We start from the raw sequence: 20,595 nt of genomic DNA on the forward strand, positions 1-20,595 counted from the left end.
AACGCCTACTTTTGGGTCAATGTCAAAGCATTCAAATGCCTTCTATAATATTTGTCAAATTAATTCTAGGCAACCCCAACAGCACAAAGAGAACAGAAATCAATTCGTTACACGGCACGGCGGCCGCACAGCCCCGCCCAAACTTTTGACTCGGCGGTCAAATTTAGAGCCGGTGGTCAGTATCACTCTGTCTCATGGAACGGTGAATCAGTGACATTAATCTGGAGAGATCAGGTTTAATTCCTTCACTCCTAGTCCAATTTTTTAGCTTATTAACTGATGCTCCTAGTGGGATGTCAACTCCACTAGTCCCAGTCTTTGTTATGTGTCTCGATCAATTAACAAAACATTTCATCATCTCATTCATATTTCATTTCACTGAGTTATCGAATCCCTCACCGTAACACCTAAACGATTGCCAAATCGAAAATTGCCAGACTATCTGGACCCGATTAAAACAGTGCATCACATTCCATCAAATTCTGTTATCAAATCCTTCACCGTAACACCTAGTTGATTTACATATCAACTATTGCCAGACTATATGGATTAGATTTTAAACAATATATCACATTCTGTCCTCCAATTCCTCACCGCGACACCCAGTAATTTTATTACTGTTGCAGGACTATTTGAATCAGATTTGAACAATATATTTACACAGATATCATTATGCAAATGCCTTTGGTTATTGGATAATTTTTTCATAAATTTAACGGCAATTCATACTCACGCACTCAGTACTTCTGACCATAATTTGGATATTGATTATACTATAATATGCAGAATTCGATTAAACCGGTTCTGCGTACCTTTATAATGTCGAGCTCTTTGGTCAGTTTCCTGAGGCGAGTTGAATCCCCGATGGCTCCTGTAGACAGGTCGCCCGTCCTTCTAGAATCTGTCGTCAACTTGTCTTTTCTCTCATCAAATCTATGGACCGAATTCATGGATTTCTACCATCCTCTAGCTACCAATTTGTCAATGAATTAGTTATAGGAGAGACAAGACCAAGATGAGACTCTGGACAAGGCGGATACGGTATATTTGAGGCCTTTTAATCTAGCATAGTGATATCTGGCAAACGTGCAGCACGGCTCTCATCGTCCACTCTTAGGGAGGTTTCGGAAAAAGAGGGCGTAACACATATTTGGGCAGTACATTTATACATTGAAATGACGTAGGTAGATTCTAGTAGTCCTGGCTCCTGGTTGGTTGTTCGTAGGTGATAGACAGTCCTCTCCAGCCTGTTGTCTGTATCACATTGGTTCTTGACAGAGTTCTGTGTCTTTGTAGCCCATCCCAAAGGGTTTGGAGCAGTGTATATTCATGGGTTATCAGTGTGTTTAACAACAGTCCGTGAATGCGTCATTACATGTTTTAATATGTTATTACAACATATCCCATCTACCATACAACGACGTTACTACAACTTATCCAAGTGAACACCAGAGACATTCTTCAAAGGACAGAGGACTCGGTTTGGCAACACGGTCTCCCATCTACCACCAAACTACTGAAGCGCAGCTCAGAGTAAATATTTATTGCATTTTCCTTTTCCAAATGGGCGGTCATTTAGAATGCATACGATACTGTATTTACGATTGCACAGCTTCGCCTCTGTTCCAGTGTCCTACTTTTTCACTGAAACCCCGCCCCTTTTCCTTTGTGTAACAAGCTGTCATATCTGTTCCGCCCGCTAGGGACGTTTCCTATGACGTAAAGAATTATCCCGGTATAATTAATTATTTGTGTTCGTTATTCTGTGTGATTAGTTAGGTATTTAGTAAATAAATAATTAAACCCAATTGTGTATTGCTGATTCAACTTGTTAACCGGGATTCTTGCAGATAACCAAGAATGTACAACTTTCAGAATATGAGACTGAAGTAAGATGACGATGTTGACTGCTATTGATGTAAAATATTGCTAAATCTTTAAGAGTTTATTCGGAAGATAACAGCTCTATAAATATTATTTTGTGGTGCCCGACTCGCTAGTTAATTACATTTACTTGATTAGCTCAATCAGGTGATATTAATTACGGATAAAGTATTTTATAGAATAGCATGTCATAGCAATTAATCCGGAAAGAGGACATAGTCTAATTTAAGAATCTTCCTTGGCAGTCATTCTAATGGCAGATTGTGGGTGATTAAAAGTTCCAATTGTTGGATATCTGAACTGGCTGGATTTCAATAGGAATTACAGTGCCTTCAGAAAGTGTTCATACCCCTTGACTTATTCCACATTTTGTTGTGTTACAGCCTTTTTTAAATTATCCATCTACACACAATACCCCATAATGGCAAAGTGAGAGAATGTTTTTCCGAAATTAAATACAGCAATATCTCATTTACATAAGTATTCACACCCCTGAGTCAATACTTTGTAGAAGCACTTTCTGAAGGCACTGAATTACACAGCATAATATAACTTGCCAATGTGGCCTGCAAACCAGCAGTTTCAGACCACTGTGTTAGGGTAAAACAAGGCTGTCAAAGTATGATATTGTCAAAAAAAAGTAATGTATTCTCATGAATAATAACATTTTTATGATAAAATATTAACTTAGGCACTCACCTGGTGAAACGCTACAGGACTGAAAGCCATCAAATGCTAAAATGATGTCTCTGTCACTAGCAAACACTGTCATGGGTGGTACTGGTACCTAGAAAATTCACTTAAAAGGCAGCCTGGGAAATTATTATACAAATAAGGCATAACCACAGGTGTTAGAATCAGCTCTTATAAAGTGTTAATTTCAGTTGGAATTTGCAACACCCGTGGTGTTAGGGATCAAACACCCTCCGGGTGTTAGTTTATCAACACTCTGAAAAGTGTTACTTTAAAACTATTTTGGTGGGTTACATATACACACTAAGAAAGTGTTAAATGGAACACTGTGGATGTTTAAAATTCTGATCTCAAATATTCTGTGTAGGAGCCTATAGAATGCACCCACTTGGACTGTGTTCAGTACTAAACTGTTTACAGTGCAAAAATGTCAGTGTTTCACACTGCATGATACTCTGCCCCCTGGTGTGCACAGTCTAATCTCAGAGTGTACAGTACAGATAGTTGTGCCCCAGCCAGAGCGCAGAGGAGCCCTACTAAATCCCTCGTTTATCAACGCAGGAGTGGTCAGCACTTTTCTTTAATAGCCCTCTAAACACAGCCCCAGGAGAGAGAGAGAGAGAGAGAGAGAGAGAGAGAGAGAGAGAGAGAGAGAGAGAGAGAGAGAGAGAGAGAGAGAGAGAGAGAGAGAGAGAGAGAGAGAGAGAGAGAGAGAGAGAGAGAGAGAGAGAGAGAGAGAGAGAGAGAGAGAGAGAGAGAGAGAGAGAGAGAGAGAGAGAGAGAGAGAGAGAGAGAGAGAGATGGGGGGGGGGGTGTAAGAGAACACTCTCCCTGGTCTCTGAGGTAGTACTAAACAGTCACACCGAAACAGTCAACAAGGGTATCACCCACCTCTCCCTTCTTCATATCCCTCTCCCTCATCTCACTGAGATGCCTTGACCACCCTTCTACTCTGAGATGCCTTGACCACCCTTCTACTCTGAGATGCCTTGACCACCCTTCTACTCTGAGATGCCTTGACCACCCTTCTACTCTGAGATGCCTTGACCACCTTTTTACTCTGAGATGCCTTGACCACCGTTCTACTCTGAGAAACATGTGAATGTAGGAGTTTTTCCCCCCTTAAACAGCCAGCTGTAGTGTTTCCCCCAACTATATAACCTAGCCTGCCCGTACAGCACTGGACAAGCCACAGCAGTAAGATTGATGTCTCTTACCTCCACTACATCCACGTTAGTAGCAAGAAGCGGAAATGTCCTGCACGGCCATGGCTCAGTACATCAAAGAGAAGTGTGGAGCTGGCAGAGAGCAGTGAGGAGCTACAAGCTCAGTAAAACACACCTGGGTTAAGGTTTCAGAGTGTTCCATTCCTCTATCACACTCTCCTTTCTGTGTCAGACTAGAGACTTGGACTGGGCTCTCTGGACGTTCTCTTGTAAGAGTTGAGTGTGAGCATGATTGTACGACTCTCTGACCGTGGGCAGTCATAACTCAGGGCTGATGCTCCTCCCCTGTGTTTAAGAGGCTAGTTTCATTCCCCTTGCATTAGACTGATATGATTTACACCAGCACAGCACGGCTCAGGTCGGAGTGGGAACTTTATCAGAACATAAATCACCTGATACCTGCCTACTAGGTCCTCTGGGAGGAGAGGGACGAAGACAGCACTTCACAACTAATACACCAGGGAGGGAGGGGAGAGTGGGAATGAGAAAAGGGGAGGAAGTAGAAGGAGAGAAGGAGGGAGAAGTGGAAGGAGAGAGGGGGGAGGAGGTGGAAGGAGGGGGAGGGAGGAGGAGGTTGAAGGAGAGAGGGAGGAAGAGGTGGAAGGTGGGGGGGAGGGAGGAGGAAGTGGAAGGAGAGAGGGAGGGAGGAGGAGGTTGAAAGAGAGAGGGAGGAAGAGGTGGAAGGTGGGGGGGTGAAAGGAGAGAGGGAGAGAGGGAGGAGGAGGTTGAAGGAGAGAGGGAGGAGGAGGTTGAAGGAGAGAGGGAGGGAGGGAGGTGGGAGGAAGAGAGGTGGGAGGGAGGGAGGTGGGAGGAAGAGAGCAAACAGTGGAAATTTCTAAGAAATTAGTCAATTTTGGGTAGTGTCACTTGGTGGGGGTAAATTTGTGTCACAATACAAATTAAATTGTTAAAACATTTCTAGCCTGTCTATGGGTAACAGGGTTGACGTGTTATGCTCGACCCACTCAGTTTTCCACCACATAACACCAGAAAATGGCCAAAAAGAGTAGAACCAGCTCACCTGATTTTACAATAGGATTTGACTATTAGATGTTCAATGTTTCTTTAGATTTTTCTTCGAGGAATAGTTTCACCATGTTAAAACAAATAATTTCATGCAACTGTAAGGACTGACGCTGGAGATGAGAAGCAGGTACAGGGAGTCAACATTTAATATAGCACAGACATTAAACAGGACAGGAACAGCATCGGCACTGTGTAACATAACGACATACGAACATTAACCCTGAAGCATTTGTATTGTGTAGGGATGTGTGAGTATATGCTGTTTGTCAACAGGGGGAAGTCTCAATGCTTACCACAGACAACACCGCCACCTTCCACATCTGCACACACACACACATGCTATGCGACCAGCAAGGGGAGATGATTTGTAGCTAGCCATGTCTAATGGATTGCTGGGGCACTCAAGAAATAATGAAAATAAATGAATCAGCCTTTAGTGACCCTGCACTGCCTTTTAACACACACACACACACACACACACACACACACACACACACACACACACACACACACACACACACACACAGCAGTGACGATGTACAGTACAATGAGAGTCGGGATGCAAGTTCAGGACATGAATACATTTAATAAATAAACAAACCCAACAAGAAACACGAACAGCGCGCCAACATGACAGAGGGAGTGACATATAAAGGGCAGGTAATCAAGGAGGTGATGGAGTCCAGGTGAGTGTCATTATGCGTAGATGGCGCGTAACGATGGTGACAGGTGTGTGCCATAACTAGAGGCTGGAGAGGGAGCACACTGACAACAGCCGCTTCACTGAGCTTCCTCTCTCTCTCTTTCTCTCATGTTTCCACTCACAAACTCAGAGAGCATTATGTCATTAAAGAGAACCAGTGTGTGATTGGTTTACTCAAGGTGGTTGTGTTGCTGTTGAACTAGGAAAAGAGACTCTTAATCTTAGACTTGGGACCACACAGTCACTCCACTGAATAGCAGGCTAATGATTGCTTTGCAATGCTTGCAGTTAGCCACTGATTCCTTCCAAACCACTTATTGTTGAATTAGATTGATTTCCAACTTGTTTTGTAATGTTTATGCCCAATGGCCGATGAGCATCGATACATTGTATCTATAATTTCTCTTCATTATTTATCTTCATATGACAAGGGTTGACAAGGATTAAAAAGGATTTGGCAGTAGTTTGTCGATTGGTTCATGATGATGACTGCTAGCTAAGATCAGTCCAATCAAAGCCACTGTAGATATAATGTGATTTGACGTCATTTTATCTGTGGCCAATGACCTTGAGCCTTCTTGGATGGGCGAGCACTCCCTTTAGATTTGGTGGTGACGTAGTGTCTCCATGAGTGACAGAACACTGAGCCAATCACGGCGCAACGCTCTGTATTTTCTGTTGGCTTGCCCCACCACCACAGAAAGCACTGAGCTAGGCTGAAACACCTGCATTTTAGAGCTGCCTCACTCAAGAAAACAAAAAAGAGACCATGTTTGTTTTGCGGCTTTATTAACTAAATTATATATTTTTTGATGCTGCATTGTTGGCAAACTAATATGTGACATGTATTGAAGCCAAAATCACATGCAAAACAGGCAAGCCTGTTTTTTTTTTGCTAAATATGTGGGGCTCAAAACAGCCCCACCTGCCCTGAATGACGGGTCACCACTGTATGGGTAACAGGGTTGATGTGTTATGCACGACACACTCAGTTTTCACAAAAGACCCCAAAATGTCCAAAAAGAGTGGAACCAGCTCACTTGCTTTTAAACTAGGATTTGACTATTAGATGTTCAATGTTTCTTTTGATTAAATGATTTAGAAAGGAATAGTTTCATCATACAGTATTAAAACAAGAGTTCAGTTGACAACAGGGTTGACATTTTTAACATTTTTACATTAACAAGAATCACTAATCACATGAAATAAATAATACTTTTCAGAAAGGACTTTGTCAGTGCAACAAAGCTTCCATTCCAGAGACCATTATGTCATTATAGAGACAATCCAGAGCGTGATTGGTTTACTCCAGTTGGTTGTGTTGCTGGATGAGTAGCGCTGAGCAATTAACCAACATTTTGCTAGGTATCTCTTTCTGAAAATACATGATATAAGTGAGTGATAGCTGGTATTCAGCAGTCATAAAAGTATGCCTTTTTTACTTTGAAAAACTCCAAAATAGTGATTTTGTCAGACAGCATAGGCAGCCGCTCTATAGAGATGAGAGGATGACTTGGAATGAAATAATAAAGTCATCAAATAAAACAAAAGTAATATGCACAACTGAAATATTTTATTAAAGTAATGTGAATAAATGATGGTTAATAAGTGATAAGCAGTAATTGGCCCTCACTACCATCATGGGACTTGTTTTATTATCTATTGTTACAGCATTCAACCCACACAACGCATAGTGCAATGAATGAAAAAATATATCATTTGAAACCGAAATCAAAAACGGCTTTTTTTTTCTTCTTCATAGAATGGAACCAAAACCAAACCGACCTCAAAAAGCACGAATCACTCAACATTATGGTTCAGCGGGGACCCCATTTTTCAGCCAGAATTTCTGGGGACCCCCCCCCCCCCCCCCCAAATGCCTAGTGAACCCACCCCACACCAAATCTAACCTTAAACATTAAAACCTTAAAATTGGTACATTTAAAATGTTACATCAACAAATAACCTTCAATTCATTGCATTAAAAAATATATAAAAAATTGGCTACCCCATTGAAGTTCCCCCGTGACCCCACTAGGAGAATATCACTGACTTATGGTCTCACAGCAGTCATTTTGGTCATGGTGACCATTCTGGAGCAGGGAATCTGTCTTTTCACCAGGCAGGTGGTGTTGCAATCACAATGCCTCTCCGGAGTGCTCGGCTAAAAGGATGATGATACTGTAATGCACTATGTGGTCTCCTATGTTTTCAAACTGCAGAAAGGCACTAATACCTGACATGTCTGTCTGTTTGTCTCAGACTTGGTTGAAGAGTTTAGCCACTCTAATAACAGAAGATGGCTTGGATAATGGAAGAGGAAATGGAAATTGTTTTCTGTCCTGACTCTCTCTCTCTCCTCCCAGTGCTAAATGACACAGATTACCAACTAGAACATTGCTGCAAGGAGAGAAAATGATAGAGAAAAAGAGGGAGAAAGAGAGTTAGAGTGAGTCAGTCTGTCTTAGTTTTCCTGCTGTGAGAGTTTGGCAAATAGTTGTTATTTTCTTCCGCTCGAGTTCCCCATTAGGACACAGAGCCCCTCATCTGTGCCGGGGCCCGTGGCGATGTTCTCTCTCCCGATTGCTCACGCCGTCTCTCCTCCCTGCCTGAGCACAGAACTTCTGTTGGCCGCCAGATCTGTTAGCTCATGGTGTTCTGCTGAGTACAGGGAATCTGCGGGTAGAGGTTGAGAGGTTGTGTTGTGTTCAGGTGGGTCCTATTATCAGACTGAGTGGAAAGGTTCTGTTTGAGTTCAGTTTCAATGGTGGCTAAGTAGAACGGTTTTGTCAGGGTCTTGGAACTGGCTAGAGTGGTTTTGTTTTGGTTCAGTAGTACAACGCACATAAACCCTAATCCACACAGCCAACCCTGGACTGTGCAGACCCACACACATTTGGACATGGAAAGAAACCTTCAACCAGAGTGTGCTCCCCTGCAGGGGATTGAGTTTCCATCATGTTGTCGTGTCTTTGGCTATGCCGGATCAAGTGATATGACATGCTATTCTATAAAATAATTTATCCGTAATTGATATTACCTGATTGAGCTAATCATGTAAATGTAATTAACTAGAGAGTCGGGGCACCACAAAATAATATTTATAGAGCTCTTATCTTCCGAATAAACTCTTAAAGACCTAGTAATATTTTACATCAATAGCAGTCAATATTAATCGTCATCTTAATTCAGTCTCATCTGAAAGTTGTAAATTCTTGGTTACCTGGCTAACAAGTTGAATCAGCAATACAAAATTGGGTTTAATTATTTATTTACTAAATACCTAACTAATCACACAGAATTACACATACACATAATTAAATCATAACTTGATTATAAATTACATCATAAAGGAAAACGTCTCTAGCGGGCGGAACAGATGTGACAGCGTGTTACACAAAGGAAAAGGGCTGGGTTTGAGTGGAAGAGCAGGAAGACTGAGGAACAAAGGGTGAAGCTGTGCTATCGTAAATACAGTATCTCATGCATTCTAAATTACCGCCCATTTGGAAAAGGAAAATGCAATAAATATTTACTCTGAGCTGCGCTTCGGTAGGTTGGTGGTAGATGGAAGGCCGTGTTGCCCAACCGAGTCCTTTGTCCTTTGAAGAATGCCTCCGGTTGTCAATTGGATACGTTGTAGTAACGTCATTGAGTGATAGACGGAATCCTCTGTCTGTTCTTTCCTAACCCTCGTTTGCAACGGCTGTTGCTAACTCAACGGCTAGGAGGTATCACTTCTGTAGTGAATAAGAGTTCAAAGTTCATACCATTCGCAACCAAAGCTCACGCTGATGTTGGCTTCTTTCTGTAGTTATTATCTGAACCATTCTGATATCGGACCATCGTCCTCACATCCTCGGAACAGGAGGTTATATTGTCGTCAAGGCTTTATATAAGAAGGGAGAGGAGGGTGTGTTTGAAAAGTTTTTTAGCCCATGTCCCTTCACATGGGCGGGGCACTGATTAAGCAGAGCCCTGCCTTATGAAAACCCAAATCTCTCATTTTAGAAGCTAAAATCACATTTCATCCCATCACGAATAATTTCGTATTCAAACATTTAAATTGAACAACAATTCAATGTGAATCCGATAACTCTGATGTATAGACTTTCCACTGTAGAGTTTATGTCATCTTATCATTGATGAGAATGTCTCAGATGACAACCGAACTGACATCATATTCATTAAGTACCACCACATATGTTCCATTGGTCGATAACCAGAATATAGTTCATTTCCCCCCACCTTCTGATGTTCCCAGAATCTCTATGTTAACCAAGGGTTTTGTAAATGTAACATCAGTAGGGTAGAGAGCCGGAAAAGGAGGGAAGAGGTATTTATGACTGTCATAAACCTAACCCCAGGCCAACGTCATGACAATGTTAAATAGGGATAGCTGGAAACATAGATGTCTTCCATTTCACATGAAAGGCCTACCGGTATTTAGAATAATAGAAGCCTTTCTGCAAATTGATCAGACCTCGAGCTAAATCATAAAACACAGCTGGGGAAGAGCGTGATGAGATGTACATGTTGACACTTATTACAGATTATTTGAAGATGGCAGAATATGGAGCTCAGAAAATCCAACTGTCTTCAGACGAGGGGAGAAAACCAGAAACAGTTTGGCTGCGGGTAGCCGGAGGAGAATTCATTAGGAATTCACACACACCTCAGGTACACAAGCACACACTTTTATACCAACACTGCTAGCTATCTCAACACTTCAGAGACAGGGTTGCTACATTCTGAATCACATTTACATACAGAGTGAGCAAAAGAAAGTGTGCGTGTATGTGTGTGCAGCACATCTGTCCGTGTGTACTGTATGTTTTTAGCTGTGAAAAAGTGTTACGTTTAGTCTCCTGCTGTACTTCCTGACATGTTTACTGATACATCACTTTCCTCCAGTCAACAGCATGATTACAGCACTGAGACTCACCAGCCCCCTGCAGAGACAGATAGGACAGAGGGACTTTAGGTGTGTGTGTGTGTATGTGTGTGTGTGATGAGAGTGAGTTATGTCTGTCATTCATCTCTGTGTGTACGTGGTTGTGATTTTGTTTGTGTGTGTCATGTGTATGTCATGCATCTGTGCGTCTGTGTGTGTCTGGTTTGATCCATCTGTTTGAGAGAATGATGAACCATGCTGATACCATCTGTATCACCCACGTACTGTATGCTACTCACCTTGAGGTGATCATGTATTACATTTAGTAGAGGCTATGCTGATTGTTCTATTTATACAGTGTATTAATATATGTGTAGGAATTAATAGGAATTAGTATGGGTACATGAGTCACCTTTCAGGCACCTATAAATACAGTTCTTCTCTGGTTTAAAGTTTTACAGAAAGCATAAGTGGAGGGTATTTGCTGTGTGTGTGTGTGTGTGTGTGTGTGTGCGTAGACTTCAGGGCTGGGGTATCAGTGGTCAGGCAGGGATTAAACACACAGAGAAATGCTGAGCTCTATTTAACTACACACCAGGGTATGAGCTACTTACCATCAGGCTTAGTGTCACTCCTGTCTCTGCCCTGGTCTGCTCTACACACCAAACCGTATAGGGTAATCTATAAACTACAACCTACAGCAAACTCTGCCCATATATTGTAGGCAAAGGTGTGAGCAATTTGAGTTTAATCAAACACACACAGAGATGCACAAACACACACACACACACAGGCACATACACAGGTGGGTGCATACACACCAACAACTGACAGTCTAACTTCACAGTAAATGAGCTGGAATATGTAGAAGCACATAGAGTGCGCAGCCTGTGGTCATTGGTGCATAACACAGGACAATTTCTAAGGATTTTCCACCTTGGGTGCTGTGGCACAACAATTCCAATGTCTTTTTCCAGCTGGCTAGAAATCATGAATAGCATATTCCTTCCAGTTGCCAGAGCCCTGCTCTAACTATGTACACACTATTCCAGCAGCCTGCTTACAGAGTGGAATATCTCTGATAGCACAGTATATTTAGCTCACCTAATAAGGAACAGATCTGAAAGGCTGCTTGTATCATAGGTAGATGTTGTTTGATCTCTCAGTTTTTCATCAGCCTGTCTTAACGTTCTGCTCTCACAGGGGATGGATGACTTTGTGTGTGTGTGTGCACGCGCGTGTGTGTGTGTGCCGTGCGTGCGTGCACCATGCATGCGTGTGCGTGCATGTGTGTCAGTAACACCTCTGTCAGTCAGCTGTGAAGATAGTTGTGAGCCTTTGTGTCAGGCCACTGTCAACTCACTGTCTCTCTCACTCTCTCCACCCCCCCCCCCCCCCCCCCCCCCTCCTCTCTCTATCACCCTCTCTCTCTGCAGATCTGACTATGACCTGGACTATGAGTGCTATCAGGAGGACCTCTATGACAGGTACTGTCAGCCCGCTCTGCACCGCACCTCTCACACAAACCCTGAATGTTCAGAGTCGGACAGAGGAAAAGTCTAAAAAACACACTTAACCCTCCTTGTCTCTCCTGTCTCCTGCTGGCCCTCTCCCTCCTCCCCCTCCCCCTGTCTGTCACTGAGCTGTCAGTCATGTGTCTCTGCTAACAGAGCTGCCTGTTACTGCCCACTAATCGTACATTGGTAAATCGTCACTCCACTCGGCCTGGCAGGTGTTTGAGGCACACGTATATGAACGAACAAACACACACACACACACATACACTACCGTTCAAAAGTTTGGGGTCACTTAGAAATGTCCTTGTTTTTGAAAGAAAATTTAAAAGATTGTCCATTAAAATAACATGAAATTGATCAGAAATACAGTGTAGACATTGTTAATGTTGTAAATGACTATTGGAGCTGGAAACGGCTGATTTTTTATGGAATATCTACATAGGCGTACAGAGGCCCATTATCAGCAACCATCACTGCTGTGTTCCAATGGCACATTGTGTTAGCTAATCAAAGTTTATCATTGTAAAAGGCTAATTGATCATTAGAAAACCCTTTTGCAATTATGTTAGCACAGCTGAAAACTGTTGTGCTGATTAAAGAAGCAATAAAACTGGCTTTCTTTAGACTAGTTGAGTATTTGGAGCATCAGCATTTGTGGGTTCTATTACAGGCTCAAAATGGCCAGAAACAAATAACTTTCTTCTGGAACTCGTCAATCGATTCTTGTTTTGAGAAATGAAGGTTACTATATGCAATAAATTACCAAGAAACTAAAGATCTCATACAACGCTGTGTACTACTCCCTTCACAGAACAGCGCAAACTGGCACTAACCAGAATAGAAAGAGGAGTGGGAGGCCCCGGTGCACAACTGAGCAAGAGGACAAGTACATTAGAGTGTCTAGTTTGAGAAACAGACTCCTCACAAGTCCTCAACTGGCAGCTTCATTAAATAGTACCCGCAAAACACCAGTCTCAACGTCAACAGTGAAGAGGCGACTCTGGGATGCTGGCCTTCTAGGCAGAGTTCCTCGGTCCAGTGTCTGTGTTCTTTTGCCCATCTTAATCTTTTCTTTTTATCGGCCAGTCTGAGATATAGCTTTTTCTTTGCAACTCTGCCTCAACGAGGGTCCCCAGTCCAGGGCCCGCTACGAGGGTCCCCAGTCCGGGGCCTGCTACGAGGATCCTCAGTCCGGGGTCGGCGGCTAGGGTCCCCGCACCAGAGGTGCCACCAAAGTGGGGTGAGCCAGCGGTGGAGCGGGGTCTGCGTCCCGCACCTGAGCCACCGCCGCGGATAGATGCCCATCCAGACCCTCCCCAATAGGTTTAGGTTTTGCGGCCGGAGTCCGCACCTTTGGGGGGGGGGGGGGGGGGGGGGGGTACTGTCACACCCTGATCATAGAGATCCTTTTTATGTCTCTATTTTGGTTTGGTCGGGGGGGGGGGGGGGGGGGGGGGGGGCATTCTATGTTTTGTGTTTCTATGATTTTCTATTTCTATGTTTTGGCCGGGGATGGTTCTCATTCAGGGACAGCTGTCTATCGTTGTCTCTGATTGGGAACCATCCTTAGGTACCCTTTTTCCCACCTGTGTTTGTGGGAAGTTGACTTTGTTTAGGGCACATAGCCTTTGAGCTTGACAATTTGTTTTTGTATGGTTTATTGTTTTTTGTCGGCATCATTTTTATAACAAAAGAAAATGTACGCTCACCACGCTGCACCTTGGTCCTCCTCCTTCAACATCCGTGACACACACAGAGAGTTGCTGTGTGGCCTCTGTAATGAATCCAGTCAGGTTGGAAGCCACTCTAACCCTAGCTGAGTCTCTAATAATTATGAGTCAGCTTAAACTGTTCTAAGTGCAGCAGCTTATGTTACAAGTTCCATTAAAGCTCAGGTTAGTTTTCTGTGGCTCACAGCAGATGTTGGGCCGTGGGTCAGGGTGGCTACATTACAGTAACTGAAGCATATAGAGAATTAACTGTAGGCTGGAAAACTGCCATTAAGTACCTGTTCACTTTCCAGCGGTACTGTACTGTAGATGGTACTGTGTTTTGACATGGAGCTGTGGGGTGTTTTCGCTACAGCTCCAGCCAAGAGATCATGACCTCAGTTCAGATTCCAAGCCAGAATTTGACAGTCAGTCCGGTTCAATACAATTAATTCAAGTTTAGTGCGGCCCTACCCAGTTCACAGTTGAATCCCGTTCAGTCCACTCCAGTCTTGCTCAATGACTTTCAGTCTAATGATCTCTGATCCCGTCGGATTCTGTCCATATCAGTCCGGTTTAGTCCAGTTCCGCATGGCTTAACCCAGGTCAGTCCTTTTCAGTCTGACTCAGTTTTGCCAAGTCCAGTTGAGTTCGGTTCTATCTGGTTCAGCATGGCTTAACCCAGCTCAGTCCTGTTCAGTCTGACTCAGTTATGCCATGTCCAGTTGAGTCCGGTTCTGTCTGGTTCGTCACCCAGGTCAGTCACTCAGGTAATTGCTGTGGGAGCTCTCCACCTCCCTCAGGCACACTGAAGGTGACATGGCTCATTCATAAACACAGCACTCAGCACATCTGAATAAAGAGTGCTCTCTCTCTCTCACACACACAAACACACACTGAACAACCTTGGTGTCCTCTGTGTGAATGCACTCTGTGTGAGGCACTCCGATGCTGTAGATGTGAGCATGCACTGAAGAGTTGAGGACGTCCTCTGTGTTTGTGTTTCTATCTTCAGTTTAAACAAACATGCAGAAAGAAAATAAGAAAGTGTAAGGATGATGGTTAGAGAAACAGGCTGTCCAACATACAGATTACACCTCCACCTCTCTCTCTCTCTCTCTCTCACTCACACAGTATTGTACAGCTAACCTTGTGGGGACACACAATTCAGTCCCATTCAAAATCCTACTTTCCCTAACCCCTATCTCTAAACCTAACCATAACCCTAACCTGTACTCTTACCCTAACCCAAAAACCTAACCTTAATCCTAACCCTAAACCTTAGCTCCTGACCCTAAAACTAACCATAGCTCCTAACCCTAATCCTTAACGTAATTCTAACCCTAACTCTAATTCTAACCTTAACCCTAAACCCCCTAGAAATAGCATTTGACCTCATGGACGAACAAAATGTCCCAAGTTGGTCAAATATTTGTTTGTTTACTATTCTTGTGGGGACTTCAAGTTAAACATGTACACACACACACACACACACACACACACACACACACACACACACACACACACACACACACACACACACACACACACACACACACACACACACACAGTACTGTAGCTGTGAGTTGACACTGTCATCTTTTCCTTGCATTTTGTTGTTTTGCCGTGCTCTGTCTTCACAAAGGAAAAAACCCTCACCACTGATTTTCAATTTGCTTCAAACACGGTACATGATTTTGCCCTACGTGGCTGGCTAGCTCCATCGACAGCTTGTGTGTGTTAGTGTGTGTGTGTGTCTGCATCTGTTTGTGCGCATATGAGAAAATGTCTGCCTCTACACACACAGATAACAGCTCTAGCAGAGACAAAGCCTCTCTTATAATATCTCTTCTAATCCACACACAAACACACGCACACGCACACACACTTACACAAACACTTAAACACACTCTCGCTCTGTTTTCTCTAATCCTCACACATCCACAGTCTCTCGTTGTGTTTCACGAGCTCCTATTCTCTGAAACTACACTTCAAAGTAGTTGTAGCAGCACGCTGTCTATCTCCCTCTGCAAACTCCACTAAAGGACTTTAAACTCCCATAAGTCTTTAGTCTCCCAGCGTCTCTGCTGAAAGGCAACGGTCCCAGCCCTCTCACTACGTTGGTGGCCGGTTGATATACTTCATGCACAGTGAGGTGGCTGTATCTGGTTAAATACTGGTAATACATTCTCCTGAGACAGGGGAACTGAAGTGTGAGATAGATTTCAGTAAAGGGGTAACACACGTTCCTCAACTGAACACTAAAGTATTGTCTCTCTCAGCGACTTACAGCTCAATCACTGAACCCAAACTGACATCACACCTCAAGGCTTCCCGACTGGCATCCTGTTTGCAGCTGGTTTAAAGTGTGTTTCTCTCTCCTCAGCAGTCTGCCTGGAGCCTTACTGCAGAGACGGTGGCTATCTCCACACAACCCTGCCTGTGTAAAGGCCATTCAGGCTTACTTAGACCTGTAAATAAACACTAACCAATCTGTCCATGAGTCTCCGAGCCCTGCTCTGCTGTAGGCTACACTCAGGGCACAGGAGAACAGGGCTATGGTTCCTGGGGTGGGTTTTTGGTAGTGTAGGATCTTCTTGGTGTGTATGGAGGGTGATGTGTCCTTCTCTCTCTCTTGCTTTCTTTCTTACTTTTTTTTCTCGAAACCTCTTTTTCCCCCTCCTCCTCCCTCTCAGTTTTTAAGAGCTGGAGCCAGTGCCCAGGTCTCTGTCTGTCTGGCTCTCAGCCCTAATTGCTCTCTGATGCTATAAGCAGATGCCATGTGAAAGGCATTCAGGTTGGAATGTGACTCAGTCAGTCCCACAGGATTGAATTAGGTGGCAGAGCTTATTAAGAGGTTAGGATGAAAGCCCTTAAATACTGCAGAAAGGAGCCAGGTAGGCAGTCCTTAAATACTGCAGAAATGAGCCAGGTAGGCAGTCCTTAAATACTGCAGACAGGAGCCAGGTAGGCAGTCCTTGTATAAAAGTTCCTGTACTTCATTTCAGAGTGGAAGACTTTCATTAAAGCTGTGGTTATAGGGCCTACAGGTTAACATAGGTCCCAGTCAAGCCGAGACTAAATTGACTTATGGTTGTTATCTGATTGGAGTGCTGACTCCTGTAAAGTGTGTGGTGTGTGTGATTGGCTAGCTCTGACCCCTCGGAGGAATCTGATTGGCTGACTGTGCTCCTGTGACCCTTTTCGGGGGTCTTATTGGTTAGTTTTTAGCCTTTACCAGTAGGTTGACATGTGTCCTTCCCCCTGGCTGATGATGGATGACCAGTGAGTGGTCAGGTCTCTCCAGGGAGGTAGTGGGGGAGGAGATCAATGACTCTCTTAATCAACATGATTAAAACACCACCTCTCTCGGTCACAGTCTCTGGCCTCTCCACACACACACACACACACACACACATAACATACACACACATAATATACACTCTCCCATGTTTCTGTAACTGCTAAAAAGCGAGTGTGTGATACACTCTCTCCTGTCATCTGCTCCGCTGTGTTGCCAGAGAGATTTTGATTGGCCCTGACAGAACCAATTAGATTTAGCTGTTGATAGGGATACGGAGCTAGGCGATGGGGGAACGAGGGAGGAGAGAGGGGGACTGACAGTGGAGACTGATCCAAATCTAACTTCTGTCACATAGTAGATCTCTCCCATCCTCCTCATCTCATCTCCTTTTCCATTTTCTCCTTCAATCCCTCCGTGCCTCTCCTCTCCTTCCATCCCTCCATACCTCTCCTCTCCTTCCATCCCTCCATCCCTCTCCTCTCCTTCCATCCCTCCATACCTCTCCTCTCCTTCAATCACTCCATCCCTCTCCTCTCCTTCCATCCCTCTCCTCTCCTTCCATCCCTCCATACCTCTCCTCTCCTTCCATCCCTCCATCCCTCTCCTCTCCTTCCATCCCTCCATACCTCTCCTCTCCTTCAATCACTCCATCCCTCTCCTCTCCTTCCATCCCTCTCCTCTCCTTCCATCCCTCTCCCTCTCCTCTCCTTCCATCCCTCTCCTCCAATCCCTCCATACCTCTCCTCTCCTTCAATCCTTCCATACCTCTCCTCTCCTTCCATCCCTCCATACCTCTCCTCTCCTTCCATCCATCTCCTCTCCTTCCATCCCTCCATACCTCTCCTCTCCTTCCATCCCTCTCCTCTCCTTCCATCCCTCCATACCTCTCCTCTCCTTCCATCCCTCTCCTCTCCTTCCATCCCTCCATACCTCTCCTCTCCTTCCATCCCTCTCCTCTCCTTCCATCCCTCTCCTCTCCTTCAATCACTCCATCCCTCTCCTCTCCTTCCATCCCTCCATACCTCTCCTCTCCTTCCATCCCTCTCCTCTCCTTCCATTCCTCTCCTCTCCTTCAATCCCTCCATCCCTCTCCTCTCCTTCAATCCCTCCATACCTCTCCTCTCCTTCCATCCCTCCATACCTCTCCTCTCCTTCCATCCCTCTCCTCTCCTTCAATCCCTCCATCCCTCTCCTCTCCTTCAATCCCTCCATCCCTCTCCTCTCCTTCCATCCCTCCATACCTCTCCTCTCCTTCAATCCCTCTCTTCTCCTTCCATCCCTCTCCTCTCCTTCCATCCCTCTCCTCTCCTTCCATCCCTCCATACCTCTCCTCTCCTTCAATCCCTCTCCTCTCCTTCCATCCCTCCATACCTCTCATCTCCTTCCATCCCTCTCCTCTCCTTCAATCCCTCCATACCTCTCCTCTCCTTCCATCCCTCCATCCCTCTCCTCTCCTTCCATCCCTCCATACCTCTCCTCTCCTTCAATCCCTCCATCCCTCTCCTCTCCTTCAATCCCTCCATCCCTCTCCTCTCCTTCAATCCCTCCATACCTCTCCTCTCCTTCCATCCCTCCATCCCTCTCCTCTCCTTCCATCCCCCCATACCTCTCCTCTCCTTCAATCACTCCATCCCTCTCCTCTCCTTCCATCCCTCCATACCTCTCCTCTCCTTCAATCTCTCCATACCTCTCCTCTCCTTCAATCCCTCCATACCTCTCCTCTCCTTCCATCCCTCCATACCTCTCCTCTCCTTCCATCCCTCTCCTCTCCTTCCATCCCTCCATACCTCTCCTCTCCTTCCATCGCTCTCCTCTCCTTCAATCCCTCCATACCTCTCCTCTCCTTCAATCACTCCATACCTCTCCTCTCCTTCAATCCCCCCCTCTCCTTCAATCCCTTCATACCTCTCCTCTCCTTCAATCCCTCCATACCTCTCCTCTCCTTCAATCCCTTCGTACCTCTCCTCTCCTTCAATCCCTCTCCTCTCCTTCAATCCCTCCCCTCTCCTTCAATCCCTTCGTACCTCTCCTCTCCTTCAATCCCTCCATACCTCTCCTCTCCTTCAATCCCTTTGTACCTCTCCTCTCCTTCAATCTCTCCATACCTCTCCTCTCCTTCAATCCCTCCATACCTCTCCTCTCCTTCAATCCCTCTCCTCTCCTTCAATCCCTCCCCTCTCCTTCAATCCCTTCGTACCTCTCCTCTCCTTCAATCCCTTCGTACCTCTCCTCTCCTTCAATCCCTTCATACCTCTCATCTCCTTCAACCCCTCCATACCTCTCCTCTCCTTCAATCCCTCCATACCTCTCCTCTCCTTCAATCCCTTCGTACCTCTCCTCTCCTTCAAACCCTCCATACCTCTCCTCTCCTTCAATCCCTTTGTACCTCTCCTCTCCTTCAATCTCTCCATACCTCTCCTCTCCTTCAATCCCTCCATACCTCTCCTCTCCTTCAATCCCTCTCCTCTCCTTCAATCCCTCCCCTCTCCTTCAATCCCTTCGTACCTCTCCTCTCCTTCAATCCCTTCGTACCTCTCCTCTCCTTCAATCCCTTCATACCTCTCATCTCCTTCAACCCCTCCATACCTCTCCTCTCCTTCAATCCCTCCATACCTCTCCTCTCCTTCAATCCCTTCGTACCTCTCCTCTCCTTCAAACCCTCCATACCTCTCCTCTCCTTCAAACCCTTCATACCTCTCCTCTCCTTCAAACCCTCCGTACCTCTCCTCTTCTTCAAACGCTCCGTACCTCTCCTCTCCTTCAAACCATCTGTACCTCTCCTCTTCTTCAAACCCTCCATACCTCTCATCTCCTTCAGTATGTTCAGTCATTAGTAGTCATTTGTAGTTTGTTTGTGTTTTGTCACATGATGTGGTGAGACTTCTATATCCAGTGGCACTGTTTTCTTGTAGGGTAATACTATAATGGTTGTGTGAGGTGTACCAGGGGTCTTCAACCTGTAGGGTAATACTATAATGGTTGTGTGAGGAGTACCAGGGTCTTCAACCTGTAGGGTAATACTATAATGGTTGTGTGAGGAGTACCAGGGGTCTTCAACCTGTAGGGTAATACTATAATGGTTGTGTGAGGAGTACCAGGGGTCTTCAACCTGTAGGGTAATACTATAATGGTTGTGTGAGATGTACCAGGGGTCTTCAACCTGTAGGGTAATACTATAATGGTTGTGTGAGGAGTACCAGGGGTCTTCAACCTGTAGGGTAATACTATAATGGTTGTGTGAGGAGTACCAGGGGTCTTCAACCTGTAGGGTAATACGATAAGGGTTGTGTGAGGAGTACCAGGGGTCTTCAATCTGTAGGGTAATACTATAATGGTTGTGTGAGGATTACCAGGGGTCTTCAACCTGTAGGGTAATACTATAATGGTTGTGTGAGGAGTACCAGGGGTCTTCAACTTGCTCAACTTCATTTCTGCATTCCCTATCTGGGATATCCTCTGCCTCACCTTATCAGATACTATTTCTTATTATTTTCTCACTTGTGTACAGATTCTGTATGTGTGTGTATATTCCCTCTGCTTGTCAGATCATATTACACCATCCTGTCAACCCTCTCCCTCTGTGTCCTTCATCATAGGAGACATACATTCACAAATACACACACCCACGGACACGTCCAT

At 44.8% G+C, this 20,595-nt stretch overlaps 1 protein-coding gene across 4 annotated transcripts in view; it reads left to right on the top strand.

Annotated features, from left to right (window-relative positions):
• The window catches only part of LOC110506592 (RNA-binding Raly-like protein), a 75,650-nt gene that overhangs the window by 51,794 nt on the left and 3,261 nt on the right, over positions 1–20,595 (top strand). For 2 of the 4 annotated variants that reach the window (XM_036963611.2, XM_036963610.2), the window contains exon 3: positions 11,863–11,913. In XM_036963611.2, the coding sequence (XP_036819506.1) occupies positions 11,863–11,913 (51 nt within the window). Of the gene's footprint in view, positions 1–10,084; positions 10,213–10,446; positions 10,517–11,862; positions 11,914–20,595 lie in introns of those variants that run through there. The other 2 variants (XM_090222413.1, XM_036963612.2) reach the window with 2 other exon arrangements.

This window comes from Oncorhynchus mykiss, chromosome 26 (assembly GCF_057628025.1).
Source record: "Oncorhynchus mykiss isolate SJ-2025 chromosome 26, ASM5762802v1, whole genome shotgun sequence".
NCBI lineage: Eukaryota > Metazoa > Chordata > Actinopteri > Salmoniformes > Salmonidae > Oncorhynchus > Oncorhynchus mykiss.